At 38.7% G+C, this 12328-nt stretch overlaps 1 protein-coding gene across 4 annotated transcripts in view; it reads right to left on the reverse strand.

Annotated features, from left to right (window-relative positions):
- The window catches only part of LOC123876796, a 354107-nt gene that overhangs the window by 199109 nt on the left and 142670 nt on the right, over positions 1-12328 (reverse strand). For all 4 annotated transcript variants that reach the window (XM_045923148.1, XM_045923147.1, XM_045923150.1 and 1 more), the window contains 7 exons: positions 8695-9056; positions 6025-6151; positions 5416-5554; positions 4745-4948; positions 3774-3872; positions 2793-2895; positions 2112-2242 (listed from right to left, as the gene is read on the reverse strand). In XM_045923148.1, coding sequence (XP_045779104.1) covers positions 2112-2242; positions 2793-2895; positions 3774-3872; positions 4745-4948; positions 5416-5554; positions 6025-6151; positions 8695-8704 — 813 coding nt within the window. In that variant the 5' untranslated portion in view covers positions 8705-9056. The remainder of the gene's footprint in view (positions 1-2111; positions 2243-2792; positions 2896-3773; positions 3873-4744; positions 4949-5415; positions 5555-6024; positions 6152-8694; positions 9057-12328) is intronic.

Below are 12328 nucleotides of genomic sequence, written 5' to 3' on the forward strand. Positions count from 1 at the left end.
AAATATGTAGTTTTAAAATTACAGGGGCTCAAAGATTTGTATATGAATTTTCAAGACCGCGTAACTTTGAAACCGAATATTTTAACGGAAATCTGGAAAACCACAGGCATAGGTATTAGTACCCGGAACGTTTCTAGAAAATTCCATTGAGTATGATTGGTTAGTATTCAAATGAGAGACGAACTACGTTTGTATGGAGCGAGTGACGGAGAGACCCCTCTTAAGGCGGCGCAAGACTGCGGCGTATGGAAGTCCCTACAAGAGACCTATGTCCATCGGTGGAGTGACGATGAGTGGAGTGGAATTATCATCATCATCGTTATTATAATCACCAATTTAAATCACACACAATATTCATTATTTTAAGTATCATAAGGACGATTACGCACTGCATCCGATCCTAATCCGTGAAAATACCTAGTCCCGAAGTCGTCATAGAACTATTTGTATGGTAGCTTACGAACTAGCTCTCGACTTCCGTCATCCGAGTTCTCTCCGTCATCCGTGAGAATATCTCGGATATGCCTCGGATCAAATAGGTATATGACGTAGATATGTCAAAGATGTCAACTGAATAACTTGGATTTTGTTCAGAGATCGGATTAGTGGGAAAGCAATATCCGAATTCGGTCCGAGTTTTTTAAATCCGTATTTTCACGGACTCGGATCGGATGAGTGCGGTGATAGAACAATCTAGCGATCTACGTAGATTATCTACATAAAACATATCTGAGGACATATTATCTTTGGATTTGAATTACCTTTTTAAATAAATGTAACGAGCAAACGAGCATGCGGATCCCCTGCATGATGCTAAGTGATTATTGTCACCGCCCATAAACATTTGCCGTACCAGACATACGTACCTTTGCGAAACCCCCTTTAGTAATGCAACTCATTGTTATTTTTCCTTCCTACTATTGATGTGCATGGAAAAGACCATGACTAAAATGCTTTAAAAACAATCATTTTCATGAGTATGTAGGTCTACTTATTGTTTTCGGTATTTTCAGAGTTCCACTTATTAGCTACGATGCTGTCATAGACCTGATGCTGTATGAAACCTTTACGTGAATACTCCTAACGTAATAAGGTAGATAGCGAAAACAATCAGTATTCGTAGTTACATGGTTACATACCTTGCATACCTATTATGAGAACACAGCTTGACTTGCCTTACAAAGTGTAATAGCAAAGATGTTGGAAATCAAATAGTAGTACGTAGGTAAAAGGCACATCGTATATTATGCATTGCATGCAGAAAATTAGCCTCATAGACCATTACCATACATAGTCAGACCCAACGCACGTAAAACCTAGTAAGTCATGAAATCCAGTTTTGCAAAACTGCGCGAGAGTCATTGACAGGCGCTAACCAAAGCACCTATCTTAACTTGTACAATTATTTACATGGAGTAGGCATTGCTAAAGTAGTTTTGTCAGGCGGTACAGTAATTGCTATAACATCACAGGTTGCACTTTTGATTTCATACGTCGTGGTCTACTCGATGCAAATAAAAATAGGACAATGCCTAAAATAGCTACCTGCATTACTAGAGACAAGGATTTTGGTTTGCCTAACACCTTATTTCATTTGTTGTACTGTAGTCTGTATACACCGTAGGCAAAACTATAAATACATGATGACACAAAGACAACGCATTCGCACGTGGTAGGTATGTGCATTTGTCTGGCAGTGCTTGCTTGGGAACTTGGCTTTATTGCTTGGTTGGGGAGGTAAGCGGTGCTTAGCTTGTAACTGCATGTTTGACCATACAGATTTATCCTGTTGGCGGATTATAGCAAAATAATTTTTAACTGTTTCTTGCTAAATATTAAGTAAACTAAAAACATGCAATTATATCGGTGTGCTAAAGGCTCAAGGTCCAAAACTTAAAACTGCACAGCGTCTCGTTGTCCCACTAGTCTAAACTAGGAACGTAATTTGCGGCGCAACACATTTCCTTAGAGCAACAAGACGCTTAGCAGCGCGAAATCACGCACTGCAGATTTACATCTTACGAATTCGTTTGAATTGCTACTTTCATATGCTTTGCATATCTTTTTAGTCCACGTAGTAGAACATATTATAAGGTATAAGGTTCACTGACCTGATGTTCGCTAAGCTTCCGCATGAGCTCGTGGTAGGGCGCCGCGCGCGCCGCTCCTAAGGCCGGCGGCGGAAGGCGACCCTCCATACTGTGCAGCCAGCGTCGTAGGCACCGGAGTTCGTGTGCTGTATCTATAAAATAAAAGCCATGATAGCCTAATCGTTAAGACATACACCTCCTACTCCCAAGGTCAGGGGTTCGATCCCGGGCACACACCTCAACTTGTCGGAGTTATGTGTGATTAAGTATTTAAGACATTATCAGTACAGACTTTAATAGCTCGTTCACACAGGCTGCGTTAGCGTTGACGTAGCGCGTACCTTTGCTTTGTAATGTATGGAACTGTATGAGACATGGCATACCGCTAGCGTGGTGTGAACATTCGCATAGACGTAATGCGTGCAGTTATGTCTACGGATTAACGCGTGTCACTATGCACGTGTCACGGGTGTACGTGCTGCATACTCAATTGGTGTGAATCGGCCTTAACGGTGAAGGAAAATAAACGAACACGATTTTATGGCTTTAACGCCTTTAAGCTGATCGCATACTACGAGAGCTTCACCATAAGAGCCGCACGTTCGGATTGCTTTAAGTTTTTTGTTTCAAACATTAGTGCCACCTATTTTGCATTTGTTTCTCATAGAAGCAACCGTTTAATACGATACAAATAGAACTAACCGACAGTATCGGAACAGTCCCCGTCGCGGTTCAGTTGCTCGGGACTGAGCAGAAGGCGCAGGCTTTCCCACTTCACGTTCAAGTGCTCCATCCGCCACGTCACCTGCCAAGCAAACACCAACATAGGTCAAACACCAACATAGATCAAATACAAAATGTTCTTTTTAGTCTAGAAACGTAAGAGCGTACAAGGAATCAAAAGCTTAATATGCTATAATCCGCTAAACCAGACAAATCTGTATGGTGCAACATCCACCACCCGCCCTCCCACTGATAAACGTGCAGAAAAAGCAAGCCACCAAGCAAGCCATATGCACCACCACCACACAGCACCACACAAATCCCAAAACCCCTCGACGCACGTTTCGCTCCGACACCGGACATCCTCAGGAGATGTAAACCTTACAATGCCTAATTGCAAAGTGATTTTATAATTTGTTTTATATACAGATTTGTTTGGTTTAGCGGATTATAGCAAATTAAGCTTTTGATTCCTTGTATATTATGGACTTCCGCAAAATAACGCCTGCTTCTATACTACATAAGAGCGTGTTCGAAAGCGCAGGCGCAGGCGTCGTGGAAAGCGGATAATTTTTTGTGAAAAATCCCTTGAGGGTAGAACGTATATACACCTGATACGTACGCTTGATATGCATGTCAAAAACACGCAGTACTGAAACTATCTATTAAAATTCATTTTTTCATGGTTCCATACGTCCGAATGAAATAAAACGGAACTCTTATAGATTCACTTGTTTGTCTGTATGTCTATCTGCAGGTTACACTCATATGATATCTGTAGGTCTGGCTGATGGTACCATCACAGCTAATTTGCTCCGGATCTACCGGTTTTTCTATAGAAAAACCGGTAGATTCTACCGAAAGGTCCACATGCATATTTTCCAAACCCTAAACAGTGATGTGTAACGTAAATGAATTATTGTGCCTTTATAGGAAAGTATAATATGGAAATCTTTTTACCTCCGCCGCAGCTTCCGGGATGCGATCAAGAATCGCTGTTGCCTGCTCCATGAACTTGGCGCGGCGAGGCTCCACCGAAACCAGCTCCGACATTCGGTTCTGAAACATTACAAGTAGAAATACATTTATTATTGCAATTACAATCCGGGTATCTTTAAAACAAGAGTGAATAGGCACCTTCTAGGTAAACGCGTCCCATCTTAGACCACATCATCACTTTTCATCAGGTGTGATTGTGGTCAAGCGCTTGCCTATTGTGAATAAAAAATTAAAAAAAAATGTATTCTACCACAGCAAAGGGAGAAACCATGAACGTTGGCTGATGTGGTCGACGTCCAATCTACTTGTACCTTTTTGCTCAACGTTTCTGATACGAGCCGCTAAAGTTTAGGGGCCAGGACTCCACGAAACGCATGTACTTAAATTAGATAAATAAATTTTCATTTGATTTGATTTCATTTCAAAGTGTGTATTGTGGAATGCCCTTCCACCCTCCGTATTTCCGTATAACCTAAATACCTTTAAGACAAGAGTACAGAGAGACCACTGTATGTTTAACCCTTAGCTCAACTTAAGTACCTTGGTTTGGGGACTAGAATAAAATGGTGCAAAATCTCATCATTGTTAACTTTCTACTGGGCAGGAACTAGAATATATCTTTCGGATCTGAAGTATATCTCCTTTAAGACGTGCGTAAGCCAACGGCAGAATTCACTGAACTCTGATCTCAGCTGACTCAACAACTGTCTGTTGGACTTTAAGCTCAACGAAATTACATTGATTTGGAGACTAAAATAAACTAGTGCACAATCTTAGCATTCTTAACTTCCTGTTGGACAGGTTTTCGGTTTTCTAGAATATATCTTTGACTTTGTTATGAGCTGACTCAGCGACCAATGTCTATTAAACCCTTAGCTTTTTTGCTTAGCTTGTGTTTAACAATTTGAAGATATTGGATAGTGCTATCTTACCATTCTCAACTTCCTGCTGGACAGGTTTTCGGGACTAGAATATATCTCCTCTTGGACGTGCGTGAGCCAGCGGCAGAGTTCACTGAACTCCGATATGAGCTGACTCAGCGACCACTGCCTGTTGAAGCTCGACGTAGGGTTGAGGAGCCGTGGATTGTTCTGCAATACTGACGAATTGTTTGACAACAGCTCGCCGTTTGCCTCCTGGAACGAGAAAGGAATAAGGTTTTAGGTTACGAATATGTTAGATTAGACATATAGTTATTATAATAAACTAGGTACTTTTGGTGAGAAATAGACTATGTATATCACTAAATAGCTTGGAAGTTTAGTTAAATTGTCTGGTGGTAGGCTTTGGCCGTGGCTAGTTACCACCCTACCGGCAAAGCCGTGCCGCCAAGCGATTTAGCGTTCCGGTACGATGCCGTGTAGAAAACAAAAGAGTATGTAGTATGGGTTTAACGAAAATTGCCATACCCATATTTAAGAATCCCGTGCGAATTCTTTTTCGGGATAAAAAGTAGCCTATATAGGGATGTAAGCTAGTTCTGTTCCAATTTCATCAAAATCGGTTCAACCGTTGAGCTGTGAAAAGCTAGCAGACAGACAGACAACCCATAGCATAATATTAAGTATGGATGATGCAATGACTAAATAGTGCAGAGACATACCTTACAGCTGTCGATGATCTGGTTGTCCATGATGTACTCATAGTGGTGCTGCAGCAGCGGCCACAGGTCGTCGCCTGCGCTGCCGCCGCTGGCTGCACTGCCCCAGCTACGCCTCCACGCTTCTCGACATGGCTCCTTCCTGAAACATGAAAAACAAAGACCAAATTAACGGATCAAAACTTATAAGCTTTTATTAATCGACTTCAAAAAGGAGGAGGTTCTCAATTCGTCGGAATTTTTTTTTCTTTTTTCTTTAACCCTATGTGACGAAACATAGGGTTAGGGTTCTGTACCTCAAAAGGAAAACGGAACCCTTATAGCTCGTTCACACAGGCTGCGTAAGCGTAGACGTAGCGCGTACCATTGCGTTGTAATGTATGGAACTGTATGTAACATGGCACACCGCTGGCCGTATGCGTAACCCGGGGTTAGGGGTTTACGCACGTCACTGTCCCGCCCGTCTGTCGTGTCTGTCAAGAGAATCTACAGGGCAGTTCCCGTTGACCTAGAATCTTGAAATTTGGCAGGCAGGTAGGTAGGTAGGTGTTATAGTACAAGTAAAGGAAAAATCAATCTCTCTTCTATATTAGTTCTTTGATGTAATATTACCTCTTTTTTGTTAGACTGTGGTACGGTCGCTCTAGCTGGTCACCGGTGCCGTTAGGCGGCGCCGGCGCAGATCGGAGCGAAGACAACGAGAAGCTGCTCTTCAAAACACTTGCAGAGTTCTCGTAACCTGAAACGTGAATTATATTTGGTTAATTTAGTTCTTTAACTTGTATCAAAAATCTACCAAACCCATTTCAAAGCCTACTTCCATTTCTAGCTACAAAGTCACTTGGTATCATAATATGAGATCACACTTAAATGCTTGTAGCAAAATAAAAAACTTCGAATATAGAAATAAATAAGTATCTACTATTAACCGTCACTTAGAAAAACAGGTAACTATTATTATTCAAATATTTTAGTCGAATTATTGGAATGTCCTCCCAAAACTTAAACTACGCGAAGAACTCAGGTTCAACAGGTTATCCGAAAGTTTTAATATAAAAAAACTAATGGCAAAATCAATTATTTAATCAGAGCATGAATCCTATCACATCTTATTATCCAGTTCACGACCTAACGCCGAAAATATGCAATTATCGTTCCTAGACTGAAATAAAAACCTCCTAAACACCCGCATTTATGCAAGTTCACTCTTGTTGGCCTAGCAACAACTCCTAGCAACAGAAAGTATGACATCAAATGAGCCAAACATCGATTTTACTAAACTACCTTCATTAGATAATTTAATAATTTTTGACAGTTCAAATCAATGTTTAAAAATAACCTTACACTACACAAGACTCCAATTCCAATCTGGCTAGAGTACAAAATTTTGGGTAGAAGGCGGACAAGGCACGACAAACTTACTTTGCTTCGTAAGAAACAGAAAAATTATTTACCGCTCTATGACTTTATGGGCAGTGGGCACCCAGTAACGTTAATTATAAGTCTGAAACTGTTTTCCACACAGCTGTTGACTGAAAGAACTGATTTCAACGAAAGGCACAAAGTTCAAACACTACCTGAAGTAAGACCTAGCTAGCACTCTTTACACAGAATCTCCTGAAGTGTATGGCACTTGGCACAATTTAAATAGTTTTTTCTGTATATTGCGGATTAAAGCAAAGTAGGCTTGTATTTTCTGTATGCCTGTAAAGCCAACTATATGGTAACGCTAGCTTATATTATTCTTTGGGCTGTTAGTTGTACCGTTTCTAAAAATGTAATTATTGAGGTCTATACCACACTATATGCAATGTGCAATTAAAGCAACAATTACTTTTAAGGTAAGGTAAGGCCTTAAACACACCAACACGATCTTTTTTTTTCAAATCATCATTAGATACACCTACATCAAGACCTGATCGGGCTGATTCTAGTACGCGTTATCATTAAAATATTTTAAATTATTTAAATTATTATCTTTCTCGTACTTTTCAACCTTCGAATTACTATCATTTTCCGGTTCGACGACATTAAGGTTAATGTAAAAGGACGAGGCCACTTCTTAACATGAAATGTTGTTAACAGGGCTCTCTCCGTCACTCGTTTAATACAATCGTAGTTCCAATTTCATTTGAATACTAAGCAACCAAAGTCTATGAAATTTTGCAGACATATTCTAGAAACTAATATCTGAGTCTGTGGTGTTTTAGATTTTTCTAAAAATATGTAGTTTTAAAATTACAGGGGCTCAAAGATTTGTATGAAACTTTTTAAGACCGCGTAACTTCGAAACCGAATATTTTAACAGAAATCTGGAAAACCACAGACATAGATATTAGTTTCTAGAATATGTCTGCAAAATTTCATGGACTTTGGTTGCTTAGTATTCAAATAAAATTGGAACTATTGTATGAAACGAGTGACGGAGAGAGCCCTCTCAAATTGGATATTTTCAAAGAAAAAATGGACATGTAGACACTGACAAATAGCTTGACCCATAAAAGTAGCTTAACTAGCCATGGAGAGGACTAGGTATATTATGGAAGTTTCTCGATCTGAAGAATAATAAATTGAAGACATCTGCAGGATAACCAAGGTCACTATGCAAATTGAACTAGCAGTGGGCAGGTCATGCTTGTCGTAGGAGGGAAAGCCTTTGAGGTTCAAAGTTCAAGAGTGGAGATTGCATGTACACGTAAATATAGTTTGGTGCACCTCCCAAGATGGATCTACAATATAAAGAGGGTGGTGTGAAGTGGCTAAGTAAAGAAAGCATAGGATTGAGTGTGGTGTGTTTTGTGGGAATGACATAATATCATCGCGTTCTAACACCACATAAGTTAAAATTGCAATTTTACAGGAGAGCAAAAAAACTAGCTGTTTTCAGAGATTTGGGTTGTTTTATGAATACCGTGCAGTTACTTTTTATTTCTTTAACAGTTCTGTTGAAAGTTTTCTTGTTTCTCATTGGTTGAACAACTCATCTTTAGATTCTCTAGCGAATGGGTTCGAAATGTTAAAACCACCAAAAAATAGCTTACATGCTGTTAAAACTTTAACGACGTTAAGTCCTCAGCATGAAATACAATATATGATGTTATTAACCGACTTCGCAAAAAGGAGGAGGTTCTCAATTCGTCGGAATCTTTTTTTGACGTTTTAACTATCGTGAGTGATCTCCATTATAAGTATAGGTTGCTACATCGACTAAATACACGAGTATTTATAGTCATTACAATGTATGCTCACGATTATTATAAATTAGTAAAGGTTGATACTCACTTGTGGACATCTTGACTGGAGTCTTCGGGAACGTTCTAATTTAATCAATTTATTTTCTTAAATCAACATTAGGCTTCCCGTTGGTCCTTTGTACTGTCTCTTCTCTTTGTACTAAGTCTTGCTTTACTCTTATTAATGTCTAAATTGCTTCGTTTTAAAAGAACTACGGCGACTAGATTCGTTATGTTAAAGTTAAATATAGAATAAATAGTGTGCTCTTAATCATGTAATCTTGAAGCAAGACTCATGAATATGAAGATTATATTGGCTTTTGGGTTTTGGTGCATCGGTCGGTGGTCACATTTTGCGGGTTCTGTTGCCTTGCTTTCTCGTTGCGCTTGTTGTGTTTTACTGATCCGGTCCTGGAAAAAGAAAGAAACACTGCTTTAATATTCGCGCTTCAAGCAAGTTCATACCTAAAATGATTGCATTGTTTTTAATTGGTTCGATGGTTGTGAAATCTTTTAGGGCCTATTGTTGCGAGCTGCTTTAATAGAAGTTTCTCTTATACAAACGTAATTTGTATATTAAACTATTGTAGATTGTAGATGAACTATTCGCATTTTGAACATTGGTGTTTTGACGCTCCGACACGAATTTTCTTTCACGTCCGCGAATCCACTGACCGGAAGACCCATGTGTATGGACCACCCTAGAATGCTTCGAATCTAGTTGCCTCCTAGAATGGCCCTGCCGCAGTGTCGTGAGTAGAGCTCTTACTTTGTTGGTAGGTAACTTGTTTGATATTTCATCAAATCTTGAAATCTGTCAAAGAATTTACCGGATTTTCAACAGTGTAAACGACAAGCCAAACAAATACATCCTAGCACACTAATATTATAAAGGGGAAAGTGTGTATGTATGGATGTATGGATGTTTGTTACTCTTTCACGCGAAAACTACTGGATTGATTTCGCTGTTTGGTATGGAGACAGATTATACCCTGGATTAACACATAGGCTACTTTTTATCCCAGAAAATCAATGAGTTCCCACGGGATTTTTAAATACTTATATCTACGGTAAAGAAGTCGCGGGCATCAGCTAGTGTTTAGTATTTTTTGGTGCAAACACACAGTAACGTGCGTGCGACGCGTATGACACATTGGCATTTTAAACTCCTCAGTGCTTGTTATGGAAGACCGTAATAATATTATGACTAACATCATACCGATAAGGTACAACTAACCGTCCTTTACTCGTAAATTTTAATAACTCGCAATAAATACAGGTGAATTGATCTTAAATAACTACAGTAAGTGCTTGAGTCTAGATAATATTATGTTGATTTATTATTTCAGAGTGTTGTTAGCCTTGAAAACTAGATTTCGTTTAAACAGTAATTTAAGTTACATTTATCGCAGCGGTAGTTTATGATTGTTTGCTTCCCATAAATATTGGAACTAAGCGGATAAAATCAAATCGAGAGCGAATTATTTTTGTACCTAAGGAGATTTCTAGCCTACCTCTCAAGTAACATTTATTAGGCTATAGGAAATCCCACCTTGGTCTAAATATGTATATCAAAAGAAAACTGACTGACTAATCTATCAATGCATAGCTCAAACTACAGGATCAGGCTGAAAGGCATGCAGATAGAGATAGCTATTATGACGTAGATACCTGCTAGGAATTTTCAAAAACGCCGCTGCTTTTTTGAAAATTCAACCTCTAAGGGGTAGTTAAAACGGGGATTTTAAACTTTGTCTGGCTTCAATCCGTATGGACGAGGTATAAGGAACCGCTAGGAGTAGGTAATGCGACTATATGAAGTACTTATTACATCGCTAATTAATTTCTACTTAGGAAAAGAACCGGAATGCTTAGCCACTTAAAGGAGAACTTTTCCTAATCTTACGAATACATAAATCTCAGCAGAAGCTTTAAACAAAATCAGAATTAGATTTTAAACAGAGCTTAGGCATATTACTCTTTGCTACACTAAAATACAATAAAATGGCAAATGATATCGTACAAATTTTCACATGTCCAATATTCATTAATTCAACTATTACAAAAACATGAAGCCTAATCGCACTCCTGCATAAAAATTTAATTTAAAAATCTATTTCGGCGCTCTACTTTTCGCTGAGTAATATGAGAACCAATCTTGTATAATTCACTGTCGTTTTAGTTTTAAGTTTTATTCGTACTTACTTGTACCTATTTTGGTTGCAAAAGTTTAAAAAAAAATCAAGCCAAAGTAAGATAAGGCATATCCAACCAATAAAGGTATAGGTGCTGTTTTAGGGAGTAATGAGTTATTGATCGATTAAAGAGCGTAGAGGTGTTGGTAGAGATGTAATTATTTTTGCTATCTGTTGTTTTAGGGAATTTTATTCAACTGGATATAATAGCCCTACTGCAAGCTTTTTACAATATTTTATTTCATTTCATTTCAACAATTTATTTTCGTAAAATGATGAAATGATGAATATTGCTAGCGATCGCCCGCTGCTATTAGCTGGGTAAAAAATATAATTATCCTTATCGACATGGGGATTTCAAAAAATCCGTCATTATTCCTTGTCTAGGTACATTATAAAGGAAACCTCTGTGTGAAATTGCGATGCGAAAAGAAAAAGGCCGTGGCGTGTGGAAGTCCCTACAAGAGATCTTTGGACATCTATTGGTTGACGATGATGTTTTATTGATGACTAGATGATACCCGCGACTTCGTGGATTGCGTGGATTCAGGTTTTTTTTAAATCCCGTGGGAACTCTTTGCTTTTCCGGGATAAAAAGTTGCCTACGTCAATTTTCGGGACGCAAGCTATCTCAGTGTCAAACATAAATCGGTTAGACGGATGGATCTTTGAAAATCCCGTGGGAACTCTTCATTTTCCGGGATAAAAAGTAGCCTATTCCAGGGGACGTAAGCTAACACTGTACCAAATTTCATCAAAATCGGTAACTGTTGGGCTGTCAAAAGCTAGGAGACAGACAGACAGACATACTTTCGCATTTATAATATTAGTATGGATTGTGTAAAAAATCCTATTCTCCTACTTGAATCAAGTTAAACTTGATATAAAAACTTTTGCAAGCCAACATTCGTGTATCGACGATTTGTATCACTCTCATAAAATTGGTGTCAAACTAAGGCACTCCGCCCACGTCTGACAATCGGTTACCGATTTTTGTGTCGGCAAAAACTGAAACATACAGATTGCAATATTTAAACGCACACGTCTTACAAAACTTCGGTGCATTTCAATATTGGAATCTGTATTGAAATTTTTACCGATAAAAATCGGTCACCAATTTTTAAGACGTGAGCGAAGGGCCTAAAAGGAAAATTGTGCCTAGTTGCAGGCTTTCTACTCTAATGCCATTTGCCCTTAGTGACGTTCTGAGTACTTGGAGAAAACAATTGATTTTTGTCGGTGAAAGTCCCTTGGCGTGTGTTAACGTATCTGCGGATCTCTGATTGGAATGTTTGATTTGGCGAACATTGTTTTCTATTTGCTTAATTGGATGTTTCATTTAATGAAGGATTGACGCCCTATATGCCTTGACCCTAACAATTTCTTCAAGAAACTTTTACGGAACTACAATCAATTTTGCTTTTGTTTGTAGATCAGTTTCATTATTATTTTGTACTAAGATTGAAAGCTGTGTGGTACCAAGGTCTG

This window comes from Maniola jurtina, chromosome 22 (assembly GCF_905333055.1).
Source record: "Maniola jurtina chromosome 22, ilManJurt1.1, whole genome shotgun sequence".
NCBI classification, from domain to species: domain Eukaryota; kingdom Metazoa; phylum Arthropoda; class Insecta; order Lepidoptera; family Nymphalidae; genus Maniola; species Maniola jurtina.